Below are 16,184 nucleotides of genomic sequence, written 5' to 3' on the forward strand. Positions count from 1 at the left end.
ATAGTAGTATATAATAGCCTTAGATAGCCCCTGTAGTATATTTAAGTATAATACCTACCTATAAGATTACTTACCTATCTACCCTATGCAGGGAAGTCTTAAAACAAGAAAACTAACACTAAAGAAGAGGGAGACAGGGTCAGTAGAAAAGGATAGCTTCGCCACCTTAGTCTACTTTAACACTAACACTAAAGCTCTTTAGGGGCCTTAGTAAGCAGTCCACCACATCTATACCACGCCTAATATCCTTATATATGCCTAGATACCCTCTATCTCGCCAATACCTATAGGACCCCTCTTAGAAAAGACCTTATTAATTATTAAGAGTTTAAGTAATCTAAGGAGCTATAATACTATCTTATTAGAGGCTTTATATTAATAACTAATTAATAGCTATTAATTAGATAGCTATAACTATATTGCCTCCTAAAGTAAAATTTAAAAATTCTAAGTTATTTTTATTTTTAAATATAAATATAAGATAAAAATAGGATATTATAATATTCTTATAGGAAGTTTATATAACACCAGCTTTCTAATATTAAAATAATTTATCTTATCTCTTATAATTACTACTACTATAAACTTATAATATATACCTATTAGTAATTAATGACCTTTATTATTAGCAAATATAGCTATATTAAAATACTAAGTCTGCTAAACCTAGGGGAATCTAGAGGTTTAATTTCTTATAAATTATTTAAAATAGCCGCCTATTAAGATAGTTTAATTCTAAAGTATATACCTAGGCCTGTTAGCCTACTATATAAATTACTACTAGTAATAATACCTAATACTATTTTTTATAGCCTATGCCTCCTTTTTTTGGTTTTTCTAAGGGATTTAGGTCTAGGTTAGAATATAAGAATATATTATTAGACTTTTGGCACCTAATTATAATAATATAGGTTAATAGATTTTTATTAGCCTGCTTATTATATTAACTTGCTTATAAAGTATATTAACTATATATAATATATAGGTTTTTTATATTAATATAATATTAGTTTTTTTTTTTTTTAAAAAAAAAAAAAACTTTACCTTATATAATTACCTTATTTAATATAAGGCTAAGTTAATTACTAAAGTTAGCTAGTTAATCCCTTTAATTAAGTACTTAAAATTAGATAAAGGGTTATTATAAATATATACCTAACTTAAGCCCTAAAGCTATAGTATATTAACTTCTACTTTATATAACCTATAATCTTTCCTCTTACTCTAAGATACTCTAGTTAAGGCTAATAACCTTAATATTTTAAACCTAAAATATTATTATTATAGGCTATAAAGTTAATATTTAGTAATTAAGAATTAAAAAGTAAGATAATATATATATTATAAGTCTAGGTAAGCCAGAGGATCCCTTAGTCTAATAATTAATAATACTATTATATTATTAGCTAAAGCTTATTATATAACCTTAGTATTTATATCTTATAGATAAAGTCCTGCCTTAATATAGTCCTATTTATATTATATAATCTATTTAACCCTATTAAGGAAGAACTTACCTCTTATATTATAGCCATTCTTATTATATAGCTTAATATAGATAAAATGCCACTCCTTAGGGTTTAAATAGGCCCTATAAAAAGTAGTTACTTTATCTAATATATTAAACGTATTAAAAGAGATTTTTCTAAAGCCCTTTTACTTAGTAATATTAATCTTAGGCAGTTAACTACTAGCAGTATTAAGCCAGAAAGCAGGCCATATTCCTCTATCTACTAGTATAATAAACTTAGCACTAATATTATAATTACTACTAGGAGCTATAATAAAGATAGACTTAATATAAATTACTTTAAAAAGATAATAAATAAGATCTTATTAGTTAGTCCTTAGCTTAGCCGATAAATTAAGAACTATCAGTAATAAAGATATACTCTTTATTTATTTAGGCACCGCTATTATATATAAGACCTCAGGGGTAAAAATAGTTCTAGTAAGGTTCTAAATAATTAAAAGAGTCTAAAGGAATCTCTATTATTATATATTATTTAATCGGCGGTTTTAGGCTAGAGTAAGATACTCTAATATATTAAGGCGCAAAAGGATATCTTTAAAGTATATTATTTCAATGACTTAGGATAATAAGTTTAAGAACTCCTAAATAAGCTATTACTAAGAAGAGTAAGGCAAGAAAAGTAGTATTTAAATACTTATAAGATTACTATATTATAGTCCTCCTAATCATGCAGGGATGTTAGATAGGGGCCGGTAACCAGATTTGGTGACAGATGAGGTCTATCCGTCGACATAAGTGTAAATTAAACTACTGCTTCAGGTCGTCGGATTGAACTAAGCTGATTTTGTCAAATGTGTAGGTTGCTCTCACATCATTGTAACTCGGCATATAGTTGTTGCTTTGCCTCTACAAAAGGGCACATTCTGAAGGGATCACGGACAAGAGATATTCTGGATCCTTGCTTTCCAAGCCGCCACTATCGAGAGGTCGTTGTAAACACACATAACCCAAGAAAGGAAAGTGAGAATCTGCTTGAAACCATAGTTCATGGTTTTTGTTAACCCTTCTCCGGCATCCTCTGGCGTGGACACGGTTTCTGCCGCTTGAACCATGACCCTGTTTGGAGTAACGGGGCAGGAGACGTCTACAATGGTTGGAGGGGTCCGGGTTGACCTCTATGTTCAAATAGAAGGAGAAAACAGATTTTGACACACTATGTCTCAGCCACGCTAATGCACGAAGTAAAAAGTACACTAGAATATAGGAAGATCCTTTGTCAATTGATTTCTTTCAATGAATTGCATTTTACTCATTTGAAGCGATCTGTATCGGCCAAAAAGACCCATAAACAAACCTGTATAGGGTAAGCCGCTGGTAAATCGGACTGTCTCCCCTGCCTAGTAGCAACCAATCAGAGGCTGTTTAAAGTGTCCGGCATCCCTGCTGCTGTTGAGTTTGGTATATCCAGAATAACATGTTATTGTATTCCTGGGTCTGGGTAGACAGTGAGCTGAAGCGTATTCGATAATTGCAGTAGTAATATTCTCATCGCATTGTAAGTGCAAGTCGTAAAGGCTGTCCAAGGCATATCGTAGTCTAGAAGCGTGGGGAAAACTGGCTTGCCTATTCCCTGATGTAAAGCCACCTCTGAAGCAGGCCTTGTGTGATTCGCTTCCCACTGCTGCCACCAAGAGTTCAGCTCTTAAAGAGAAGCAGCGACCTGTCTTGTGAGGCGAGAACGTTCGAACTTATAGTTTTTGTTTTTATCGTCATATCCCTTAATTTATGCAATATATCCAGCAGTGTCTGCTCCGATATCAACAAGGTAATCAACGGCTAATTTCGATGCTGGATTATCTTCCCAAGGCAACGTTTTCCACATGGAATTGCAGAGAAACGTGCTTTGGCCGGAAATAATAGACTTGGTGATCTGAAGTACGTTAGACTTTGACTTTAATGAAATTGGTCTCGCTTACAAGTAAGATGCGATGCTCAAAAAGGTGCTTTTCCCAGCGAAGGACTTTTGCTGGCGTAGACCTCTCTGTTCCATAAACCATCTAAGACCATTTGCATGGAATGTCCAACCTTTTTCCATCCTGTAGGCAAGCATCTGCATCTGTCAATGTCTTGAAACAGCGTAATGGCTTTGTGACCTACCTCATACATATAAAGAGCAGTCAAAGATGCGAGCCTATCCTCAGCAAACCGGTCATCGGAACGAGAAAGTCCATGACGAAACGCAGATAGCGCTTGCCCGTATAGCTCGTGCGCGCTAGCGGTCGCATCCCGGTGATTGTGAGCTTGTCCGAAAACAAGTGCAGCCAACGCAACCTACGACTTTTGGTATGCCATTTTACTTTTTTTCACCAATGCTGAAGTCCAATCCGACGTGATGCCACATCGAGTTTCCCCTCTATCAATTATAAGATATCGGTCACTCGTTTCAAATAATTTGAACGAGAGATAAGACATGAATATATCGCCCCTGAATGCCGTCAAAGGCAGGGTATTTGCTGGATAAGCTGGGGTAATGTGGGAATGGAAGCGGCGGCTTTGAACGGCATGAATGACCAAGAGAGGGCTCACTGTTTGCGGTGTAGACTCGTAGGACTTAGCATAAGCCATTTCCATAGAGCGCTGGATACGGGGTCTCTCATCCACAACCCTCAATCGGGTTGCAAAGCCGCTGCATTCAATGCCCGCTTTGCAACAACGAGTGCACTATGGGTGTATATCGTGACATTTGACCTTCCTTCTTTTGCAGGTTCTGCATCCTTTACTTAGCGCTCCCATTGTAAAGAATTAGGTTCGAAAGAGAGATTGGAAGGATCAAGAACTGCATTTGAGATAAAGATGGAAATGCACAATATGATGAAGGCAGAAGCTCGCATATAACTCCATGTTTTGGGCTGTTTTAATCTCACAGCTTACAAATCTCATATCCACGTATCCGTAGCACACGAGTGCTCGCACAAATGCCCCCGAAATAAGCCTAGCGTGGGATATGAGTCAGGTGAGCTCGCATTCATGGCCCTGAAATAAGCCTAGTGTAGTGCAGCCCCCACTTACTCGCACGGCAAGGGACTTGGTCTAGACTGTACAGCAACAGAACGAACGGCATGCCAGATCTCAAAGCCTAAAGGTACCTGAATTATAAGTATATGAAGTCTCCTTTTCTTCTACTTCTTTACATGCCTACTTTCTTCCTTCTTTCAATATCTAATATCTCCACCTTTAGAATCCATTTACCAACGATCAAATTCTACCAAGATGGCTACCGAATCGGCCGCCTTCAAAGTCCATATCACAATGGATACACAGTTGGAACCTAAGGTTTCCTCTTTCCTCGCCGTCAAACCAACTCTACCTCAACCTATGGGCTCTACTACGTCACTGTCATATATATACTCCACGCCACCATCCTTTACCCTGGCTAACAAAGCGGACTGAACCCACTACCTGGCTACGGCCTCCTTTGGTCCTCCATACCACTTTCCTTCCGCAGGAAGTACTATCATCACCTATATGGAATTCGGACCCAATCCGGAACAGGAAGACGGGTTTTGGCATCGGACGCAGACCGTGGATTACATTGTGATGCTTGAAGGAGAACTAGAGCTAAGTCTGGATGGGGGAGAGAAAAGGATAATGAAAAGGGGGGATATTATAATACAGAGAGCAGCTATGCATAAGTGGAAGAATCCAAGTAAGACAGCGAGCGCGAAGTTTGTGGGTGTGCTTTTAGGAGCCGAGGGTGCAGTGCAAGATGGGGTAGAGTATGGTGGGGAGTATCTTTAATAGAAGTGTAACTGCGGGACTTAGCGCCAGATCAAGTTGGGAGAGATACTCAAGTTTGTCTGCTATATTTTGTCGCCCCTTGCCTTATTAGATGATCCCACCGGCTTAAAAGAATTAGCATAAATAAGCTGGGTCGATTAGTACCTTCTAATCAACAAGAGAATTAGATTGTGCTAGCATCGAAGCGCTGGTATGGATGGTTAATAGTCTAGGAGCCGAGCCCCACAGCTTCTCATATAATAAACCTGAGCCAACACGCAAAATACTGGATTCATGGAACATTATTCTACGTTTCTTCACAGACAGAAGCATCGCCGGTCACACCCTCACAGGGCATCGAGTCGTATGAAACAGGTCTTCCGGGTGATCCCCCAGAGGCAGATAGCTCGTTAAATCGCGCCGAGTCACCCACTTTGTCAATTGACGCGGTCGTAGCCAGAGGTGAACAGTCTCCACAATCGATAGAGGGGAACGTCCCGGCGTCACCGTGCCTACAGCTTCTTGTGAACATGTCAACTTCACAGGAAGGCCCAGCAGAGAATTCATTGTCCTCAAGCCCTGACAGGATCCCAAGTAATCCTACGAGTCACGCTGCCGGAGATAATAATATATATATAGAAGCAGACTGCAAGCCATATTATATTAGTAATATATTAAGTTCCTGCAAGGATAAATATATAGCAGATTTATTATATAAGAACAAAGGCGTTATAATAAGTCTATATATAGTATTTAAAGATGACTTAGGTAGGCCATGAAATAATAAGAGCATGGGATAACGGGAAAAAGAAGGCGCAGAAGAAGTAATATCTAATCTCGAATCTCAGCCTAAAAATACTTAGGAGCCTAATTCTACTTCTTAGTTAGATATCTTAGATATATAAAGCAAGGTAGAGATTAATAATAAAGATAAACCTATTAGTATTTTAGTAGAATTAGATACCTACTTAGCTAAGTATTTTTTAGAAAGAAACTAGGGATATACTTATAACTATAAGGGGGAAGCAGAAGAAAACAAAATAGCATATATCTATAATAATAAGCCATAGGTATATAGCCTATTAGATATAGTTAATTACTAGCAGGGCCTTGTAGTATTAGACTTAATTAGTCATGCCTTACCTTATGCCGAAGTAAGAAAAAGTAATAATACTTAGCTAGACTAGTTCTTAATCTTAAGCGGTAGAGATAATTATCTAAAGTTAGATATCTAAATATTATAGAGAAGCTCCCTTAATATTTAGCATATTTTAAATATAAATAGTATTATTTCTTATGCTACCTACTTATCTATTAATTACAGGTTATATATATTATATTATTTACTGCCTACTAGGAATTTAGTAAGTAATATATATATTTTCCATTAGGGAATGCCCTTATATATTATTCCCTACCTATAACTAGGCAGTAGATAGTAGTTGCCTTAGTTTAGGGTTTATATCTCCTTTCCTAGGATTTCTTATATCTATTAAATAACCACGTATTTAATTAAAAATAAGAGATAGATATAAATTAATAAACTCCTTTTACCTGCTATCTGCTATTACTATCTGCCTAATATAATTTAATACTATCCTTATTCTTTTAATAATATAAAGAGTAAGGCATATAATTATTAGAGGGAGGCTTATAGTAAAATAGTTTATAGTAAGATAAATATATATTATTATCTTCTGTAAAAGTACTTACTATAAATATAATATAATATAAGATAACACTCTAAGCGGTCTAACCTTGCTATATTCTGCAGTATATTTATTATATTAGATATAAAAAACATTAAACTAGAGGCAAAATTACTAATATTATAGTAATATTATACTAAGATTATTAATTACCTTTATTACATTCTAGACTAATCTAAAGCTAATCTATTAAATACCTAGATAAATATTAGTACTAAAGATATTATAACCTCGGAAAAGTATATATTTTTATATAAGAGTAAGTACTTAGCATTATAGATTTATTTAATAAGGTATAGTAACTATAAACTATTGGCATTATTAAAATATTTTAACTAGAGTCTGACTAGCCAAGTAGGAAGCACTTAGGTTAAGACCTATTACTTATATTTACTGTATAGTAGGGGTATTACTTATGCTTAATAGTATAATATAAATAAGGATTTTTTCTAGATACTAGTAAAGCAGGATAGAGTGCTATTTAGCAAGCTAAATCTAAAGAGGCTAATATACCTGCCTTTACTACTTAATACTTGGATAATAGCTACTTAATAATATTATAATACTAGGTTAATAATATCTAATAAGTCTATATCTAAGCTTAAGTGGCTTTATAAAGTATTTTAAGCTATAAAAGCTTAAATAGGGTTTATACTAGATAGTTCTATAAATATAAGCTTAGGTATTTAAAAAGAGTATTAGATTTCTTAGGACTTATTTGCAGTTTTAAATCCTGCTGCTTTAAGTTTATAGGGCTAATATTATTTATTTTAGATATTATTAATTACTTATATTAATAGGTTTATATATTAGGAGTTTAATTAGTAGCTTTTTATAATTAAATTTATTTAGTCTTAAGTAAGTTACTAAGATGCTAATTAGGAAGATTATTAGAGGAATATAATTATAGTTATAATCCTTTTTTATTTATTAAAGGCTAGTATTAACTGCTATTACGTAGCTAGGTGCTTATAAATATTTAAAGATATATATAAAAACAGGAAAGGTAAACCTCTTTATAATTTAAATTTTAAGAATAATATATATTAAATAGGTTTAGCCTGGTTGCCTTATAATCTTTTTAATTAGTCTAACTTCTACCTATAAGATAATCTTATAGTATTAATTATATTTATATTTAATAGGCTTTAAGGCGTTTTTTGCAATTAGAAAGAAGTAGAATCTATAAGTAGGGAGTATAATAAAGCCAGAGAGTTAGAAGATTGCCTGCAAATAAGTATGCTTAATACTTATCCTGCTACTTTGAATTATATGTAGAAAATGGTTTACTGGCACTTTATACTTTAGGTTATCTAATATACCTGTAGCTATGTGATTATTGACTATGAACTTGATGATGAACTTTGGTTGTCTTGAGAAGGATACCAAGGGCTGAGCTTTAATATTATTTATAAGTTAACTGGCGAGCCTTCTTATCTATCTTACTTATATAAAGGACTATATAACCAGGGATATGCTTACTATGATAGAGTATATAGGCTTTTCGACTAGGATAATAGGCTTCTTTATATGTTTTAGGATTATTATTATTACTACTAGCTGGCTTAAAGGTTTTATTTATTTATTAAAATGCATCTAGGTGTTGCTAATGCAGAAAGATAGAAATATTCTTTAGGAAATTTTGCCTTACTGCACCTTTAGATAATTTTATATTATAATAAGTATAGTCTATTTATTAAAGCCCCTAAAATTACTAGCCGGCTTAATCTGACTTACTTATTTATATCTGGTCTATATTAATAGAAGATAGGTATAGATGATACTGAGTATAATAAAGAGGATTATTGGCTGCTAGGTGGTAGCTACTATTTGGCTAGAATTCCTGATAGTCTTATAATAGATGAAAATACTGATCTTGAAATTAGAGGCGAAAGTGAGGTTGCCAAAGTAAGTAAGGCGTTTACTATTAACTTTGGAAGCTTTATCCCTTTTACCGAAATTCTATTTTGTATTAAGGAAGGGATAGAATTAATCCGTGACTTGTATGCTACTAACTGACTAAGAGTTTTAGCCTATTATGAAAATTCTTACGCCTGCCTTAAGTAAGCCCTGGGGGATCCTCTATGTAATCTTTTATTAATAATTATACTAACTTTTATATTATCTATGGTTATGCCGGCACTACCACCCTATAAGACAAGTTTCTAGGGCAGACCCAAGAGAGACCTATGGCTTTTAGCTATTATATTAATAACCAAGATGCTCTGGTTTTTCTACCCCTAATATTTCCTGTGGTAAGATAATAATAATAAGATACTTAGAATTCTAGGAATAATAAAGCAAATAGGTAAGATAATACGTTAAGATATTAAAGACTATAATACTAACGAATAGTCTAAAGCATAGGGGTATCCCTAATTATATCCTCTATAAACTTAGTTATATTGTTTACTTGCTAAATAGATAGAGTTAGGAGAGCCTGCAAAATAGCAAATTATATCTTAGTCCTTATAATAATCTCTTAGATCTCTGAGATAAATTATTATTGCTAATGGATGATCCCGTTATATTTATTACTTATATATTTAATACTAATGATAATATTTGGATTAAATGATACCAGAAAATCATCGCAAGATACCGAACGTAGGAGGGAAAGGCATTAAGAAGACGATTTTTTTGATTATCTAATGGCTTCTTCTATGGCTTCTACCAGACAGATAAGCATGCAATTAAACCCCTCCTCTTCTACCGTCGGCGTTCTTCCCCAAATGAAAGGCAATTCTATACCCTGTGTTGGAGGCGCTAGTCAAAGCCATTGGGTTAGCTAAAATTGGCATTTCGATTTTCGCGGTCAGTAAGCTAGCCAATTTGGCTCTTAGTGCACTTTTCTCTGTCCAACCAGAACTTAGCGGTCACACGCTAACGCTTTTCGATTTTCGCGGTCACTTTACTAACCTAATCAGGATTTAACGGTCAGCTCAGGGGAATCTCATTTTCTGATACCATCCTACGAAAACATACCGTACCCACCACGACCCCTTACCTTATGAATTGACAGGTACAGAGAGTTATAGTGTAAACTGGCCACTAATATCTGATTGTAGCACCTTAATACACTGTGAACTAAGATACCTAATGATAGAGATATGGCCACGCTCTGTCGCTTCTCCCTTCTTCCCTAATATTCAAGGTCTAGGGAGGAGATGTTTTATTTGGCGAATTTCGTTGGACCTCAAGCCTGCTAGTATATCATTCACTATTAAAAATTATTAGCGAAGTGAGATTAGAAAACCCAAATACCGAACGCATCGCATCCCCGCCGGCTGAAACTTGTCAAGTTCGACAGCATAAATTTCTAGAAGAAACTAAATGTTCATGATATACTATTTACAATTTCTTCCAATGGTTTCAAGACATGGTTAACGAAATCATCCTCTTTCACAATAGACTTGCCGTCTAAAGCGAGACACCATGCAACAACCTCTTGATATCTCCGGCCAACCCTTGATGCTAGTTTTGGCACAATCTTCAAGAGATCGTCCGCCCAACTAGTCGATTTTCCTTTGTCCAACCGTTGTAACGCAGCTTTAAGCGGTTGCCATAAGCCTATCTCTAGTAGCAGCACACCAAGACTATAGATATCATGCGTCTTGGTATATCTTAAACTCTTCGCACCTACCAGCCGATCAGGATGCTGGTAGATACCAAAGTTCCACACCCAGTTCGGGTCACTGTGTGTCTCTTCAATTGCACCTTCCTGGTAGGTTCTCGCTTCTATGTCGCGAATCAAGTCGAAGCCCATGAGATAGGCGTTTTGCAGGTTTGGTCCGCTTGCCACATTCTGCGAAGGCGAATCTGACCACTCGAGCATAGTGACACTAGGGGATGTAACATTTTTGTGAACAAATCCGGCGGAGTGAAGAAACAAAATTGCTTCGGCAAGCTGTACAGCGATCTTCAATCGCTCGTTCAGAGGGCTTTTGGTATTGGGAAAACAGTCGCAGTCGACAGCGTCTTGCAGCTTCAGCATGGCAATAGTCGGGCGAGGCGCCTTGTGAACAAAGAGGAACTGTCTGCTTTTAGCGTGGTAGAGATAATATTCCACTTTCAGAAGCCGAAGGTCGACAGCTGGATCCAAGCAGTTAAGGGCTGCAGCTAGCATGCCTAAGTCTGATTTAAGGTCTTCGAATATCTTCGTGCCATCCATTACATCTGGTGGGATTTCGCGGCTGGAGAGGATAAGCTGTTCTCCATCGAGTGGAAGCGGCAAAAATGAAGCACTTCCCCAGCTAACGATCTCAGATGTGACTTTGTCTGAGTTTTCTAGCCACATTTCCTTAGCTCGTGCCTGTTTGATACTGGTGGCAGTTTGAACAAAGTTGCGAAGTTTGTCGTTAGCTTTTATGACAGCCGGGGCTTCTGACTCGTTGGCGACTGGAATAACAGTTCGTAGTTCTTCAGGGAGCCCAAGCACGCGAACGTGGAAGCGTGTTGTCCAATTGTGAACTTCTTGTTGCATCTCCTTCAAATCAGCTTGTCTCGCTATCCACAGCCCTCGGTTGACAACTTTGCCAACAAAGCCCTTGCGCTCGATTTTACCCAGACTTCGCTGCACTTTGCTAACAAGGTCCTCTAAATAGGTCGCAGTTCGATCCAACAACGCCGCATCCTTGGGGGCCAGCTCGTTGTTGGCTGATTGGGAGGCTCTTTGTTGAAAGTAGGTTTGAACTGCTTCTAAAGCTCGGAGATCCCAGTCGAATTCAGCTTGTAGTCTCCGGGCTGCATCATCGAAATCGGCGCAGGCACCTAGGAATTGGAGGATAAGAGTGCCTGATGTGATTACAGTGCCGAACACGTCCATTGTGAGGAGTACAGCTGGAGCAAAACGTGTACAGGCGGTATTGTCAACACCGTTGGCCTTGAGAAGATAATAAATATTGCAGGAGTAGTGAGTAGAAAATTAAATGATTCTAGAAAGTTGGTGGGCGAGGTTCTCATCTTTATTACGTGTTCCATGTGCTAAAATGTTATGCTGCGTATTTGCACAGTGCTCACCTGCATGCTGCTGTGCTTGGTGGGCGACTCCATATCTCCAGCCAATTACAGTAATATAACAGTCACGTTATTTATCATACTCAAAATACCTTACGTATGAGAAACCTAGTTTGGGGCTGTTCTTCTTCGTCTCTCCGGGCCAAGAAGTGATGACACTCTTGGTCCATGTATCTGATTGTATCATAGGGTATCTAAATATGGTTCTTATACCTACTTCACTAAATCCCTCCAAGCATACCCGCCACAATTGCCCAAGATTGGTCAACCCTAAGTGACTGACTTACTCTACTCCGTACTTGATAAATTGCAGAACGGGCCTCATTCTATCTGACTGCATATATGCACATTTGTGGACACATGCCCCCCTTGGAGAGAAAATTAAACGACCCCAACCACACCAAAACTCACTGGTGCTCCACCGATTGAGAGGTCATTTTTTTATTTTCCCCCTCTCGATATGACTGTTGTGTAAATGAGGCCTCGCCTTGCCTTGGTGTCAAAACGAAGCGATTGGGTGGGGTTTTTCCAATTCATCTGTCCCCGCGCGCACTCCCGCTTCACTTTTGAGCGACCTTCCTTTAACAGACTAGCGCCATGCAGAAAAGAAGTGTTAACTTAGCAGCTTGATTCCAATAGAAGATATCCCGTCATTAATCCGGAGTCAAAGGCATAGATAATAGCTATAGGGACGGAGAGTTCTAACTGCACGGCTGAAGTTGAGCCAAGTTTAATGCGGTAATATGAGCTCGAATTTTGAGTAGGGTGTGAAAATGCAAGACGAAGCAGGAATCACATCACATTAACCCTCGACTGTTATTCATTCAATCAAGGTTGTTGAAACGGGGCGGTTGATGGTGCCCTAGGATTGGTCTGTTGGCACAATTCACCAATGGCTTTCTCTCCTACCCCATCCCAAAAAGCATTAACTCGAAGCAAATTTCTCATAAAGAGGGGTCAAGTCCTAGATTGTCAGATTGCGGACTCTGGCCTTTATCTTCTTTTTCACCCTCTAGCAGGTATCAATTTTACAATTTGACAGAGCGCATTGCTAATCCCTCATGGAGATCCAAGCCACCACCGAAGATGGAATGACTAGCTACCCAAACCAAAAGCGGTCTCCGTATGTACTAGGCGAACATTGCGGAACTGGCCAGTCACCTGTGAATCGCGTCTGGAAGGTGGCGTCGCCCAAGGATGAGTCTAATCCACCCTTCGCCCAAAAGACCATTACACTAGAGAACGATCTTGTACCAACAGAGGAAGTGAGAAGCGCATTCTTGCAAGAAGTGAAAGTGCTTCGCCATGCTGAGCATCAGCATATCGTTGAGTTCGTCGAGGCATTTGCACTGGGTGATCCACCCAACAAGTTGGCGCTTGTGATGAGATTTGCATCAAATGGAAGCATGGCGGATTATTTGGGAAACAAACTGAAATATCCTGAAGCACATTGGTTCAGTTGCTTGCTCTCTGCCGTTGATTATATCCATGGAATGGGAATTCGCCACCGTGATATCAAGCCCGCCAACATCTTGGTAGACGGAAACAAGGCGGTGCGATTGGCCGACTTTGGCATATCAAGAATGGGTATTGGGATAACACTATCAACATCTGTGCCCGAGTGGGCTCGAGGTCGAACAAAGACCTTTTGTGCTCCTGAAGTTGAGAATGGAAGCAGTCGTGGCAGGTCTGCGGATATCTTTTCACTGGGCGCGGTTTTCCTCAAAATGGTCACAGCATACTCTAGACATCTTATTTCGGAGCTAGCGACCGCATTGAAATATAGTGAGGGACCATCGTTCACTATACGGATTGCAGAGGTTCACAAATTCATGGCCAAGTTATCATCTGAACCACCTTCTAATTGGAAGCCTTGGCAGATGAAAATTGTCTCCATGTGTATGAGGATGTTGCAAGAGGACCGCGATGATCGCCCAACGAGTGGAGAGTTATTTGGAGAAATCACCTCTCTGCAGGATGAAGGATTGCTTGAGAGCAGTTGCCGCTGTAGGACAGAGGGCTTGACTCCAAACGCAAAACTCATTGAGGCTTGTAAACAGGGATCAGTCAGCAAGGTGAAAGATCTGCTCGCATCACTCGACTCACACACACTTGCCACGGTGGGAGCGATACAACAGGCCTCTGCATTTGGGCACAAGGGTGTCGTTGAAGTTTTGCTGGAAGCTGGCGTTGATGTCAACCTCGCTGACTACAGCAATCAAACGGCACTTCACTGTGCGGCGGGGTATGCACATCGTGATGTAGTGGAGCTTTTATACGAACAAGGCATCAATGCCACGTCTCAGGACGTTGAGGGACGGACTGCCCTACACTACGCAGCGGGTTCCGGGTGTCAGGAAATCTTGATCAAGATCTTAGAAAACGATAATCAAGGGGTGCTCTTGGAGATGAAGGACCAGAATGGACAGACTCCGCTATACTTTGCAGTTAAAAAGGGCTGCCCAGCAGCCGTGGAAGAAATCCTTCGTCAGCAAGGAAACCCAGATGTGAAAGACAAACACGGACGAACACCACTTCATTTCGCGGCCGGATGTGGTTCATTAGAGATTGTTGACCTTCTGTTACCACATTCAGTGGACGATGTTGCAGAGGACAATGGGATCATCAATGCACGGGACAAAGAAAACGGATGGACACCTTTGCATTTTGCAGTCAGAGGGAAACGGGATGGCGGAAATTATGCAGAAGTCACTAAAGCACTGCTTGATGCTGGTGCAGACCCCATGAAGAGGGATAAACATGCCGGGCCACCGCTCTCTGGTCTGGAGGAGGAACACCCATGCTACAAACTGTTGGATGACGCAATGTATGAAATCGATGCAAGATTACGCGAAGAGAAACGGCGTAACAGACAGTAGGTCTGCTGGACCCTTTGCTGTTCGTCATAGCTCTAAAAGCGATATCTAGAATGCAGAAAAGCATCGCTGCTTGCGAAGCCGAAGCCAAAAGAGCCCCAACTGATGCCACGGGAAATATTCCAGAACAATTTCATCCCGAATTTATATCTCTGCTTACTCTTGCTCAGTATCTGAAAGTTGATCTATGGCCCATTACGTGGGATGAGGAGTTAGATCAAATAGGCGCTGGGGCCACCGGCGACGTCCGACAGTCTCTACCCTTAGTGGATGTAGAATCACAGTTTGCGTTCAAACGTTTCTCTGTGGATCGTTCAACTCACCAGAACCGCGACTTGCCGCCGTCTTTTACTTCATCAACATTTCGAGACGAAACCACCCTCTTCAGGTCTTTACTTTCTGAGTTACTAATACTCAGTCAGCCAGAGATCAAACAACATCCTCATATTGTCGATATTGGGGGCATTGCATTCGACATTGAAAGCGTCGATCATAACCACTTTGATGTATGGCCAGTGCTTATTATTTTAAAAGCACGTTACGGAAGTCTCAGGAATTTCATGAGTAAAAGAGAGGTGAATCTGTCGAGTAAATTGGACTTCTGTGTCCAGTTGGGAAGCGCTCTGATTACTATGCACTCAAACAGTATGGCTTTAGATAGGATGAGCTCTATTTAACATTCCACTGACCTGCTCACAGACATCATCCATGGCGATATCAAGCCTGATAACATCTTGGTTTTTTGCAATGACGACAAGATATGCTTGAAAGTTACAGATTTCAGTTACTCCTGCTTGGGCAGGACAGAGGATGACTTAGTAAAATTGCCGAGTTCGGAGGCATGGCAAGCGCCGGAGTATCACGGCCGTGCGATGAGAATAGCAGACGCAAAGTTGATGGATCTGTATTCCTTTGGCATGGTTTGCCTATGGATACTATTTCCCACCGTTGTTATCGAGTTTCGAAATTTAGAGATGGAAGATGATCGCATAAAGATTATTGAGAGGTTATTCAAAGAGCTTCCGGAAACATCTGTGCCACCAGGCCGCCAAGCATCCTTTTCTCGACTCCTCAGCGCCGCTCTTTGCCGAGATGCACAACGACGCAAGAAAGGCCTGCAGATACTAGTGGATGTCCTGGGCGAGAATTCGTAAGTCAGCCCATAGTACTGTGCAAGGTATGACAACTAACCAACATTATAGAAGGCTAGCAAATACTAAGAAAGAACGTCTGGATGGTTTGAATCTCCTGGGTTTGACTGACAAAGAGACAGCTACAGAGGTTTCGGAGATCATGAATAGCCCAGACAAATTCACTGCAAGAGTGCTTGAT

General features: G+C 39.1%; 4 protein-coding genes across 4 annotated transcripts; 3 read left to right on the forward strand and 1 right to left on the reverse strand.

Annotated features, from left to right (window-relative positions):
• Positions 1-10,257: 10,257 nt before the first annotated feature.
• FOBCDRAFT_233090 (uncharacterized protein) lies at positions 10,258-11,867 on the reverse strand. Its single transcript, XM_059609914.1, has one exon. The coding sequence runs from the start codon at positions 11,783-11,785 to the stop codon at positions 10,298-10,300; it is 1,488 nt and encodes a 495-aa protein (XP_059466089.1). The 5' UTR covers positions 11,786-11,867; the 3' UTR covers positions 10,258-10,297.
• A 1,200-nt stretch (positions 11,868-13,067) lies between these two features.
• Positions 13,068-13,967, forward strand: FOBCDRAFT_191593 (kinase-like domain-containing protein; the record flags this gene model as incomplete). The annotated part of the gene is made up of 1 exon (XM_059608711.1): positions 13,068-13,967. A coding segment is annotated over one exon (900 nt), but the record flags the coding sequence as incomplete, so codon positions are not given.
• A 142-nt stretch (positions 13,968-14,109) lies between these two features.
• FOBCDRAFT_170066 (4ank: A designed ankyrin repeat protein with four identical consensus repeats) lies at positions 14,110-14,756 on the forward strand (the record flags this gene model as incomplete). Its single annotated transcript, XM_059608453.1, has 1 exon — positions 14,110-14,756. A coding segment is annotated over exon 1 (372 nt), but the record flags the coding sequence as incomplete, so codon positions are not given.
• A 218-nt stretch (positions 14,757-14,974) lies between these two features.
• Positions 14,975-15,793, forward strand: FOBCDRAFT_120658 (kinase-like domain-containing protein; the record flags this gene model as incomplete). Its single annotated transcript, XM_059607745.1, has 2 exons — positions 14,975-15,497; positions 15,552-15,793. Coding segments are annotated over 2 exons (765 nt in total), but the record flags the coding sequence as incomplete, so codon positions are not given.
• Between the last annotated feature and the right edge of the window lie 391 nt (positions 15,794-16,184).

This window comes from Fusarium oxysporum, chromosome X (assembly GCF_013085055.1).
Source record: "Fusarium oxysporum Fo47 chromosome X, complete sequence".
Lineage (NCBI taxonomy): Eukaryota > Fungi > Ascomycota > Sordariomycetes > Hypocreales > Nectriaceae > Fusarium > Fusarium oxysporum.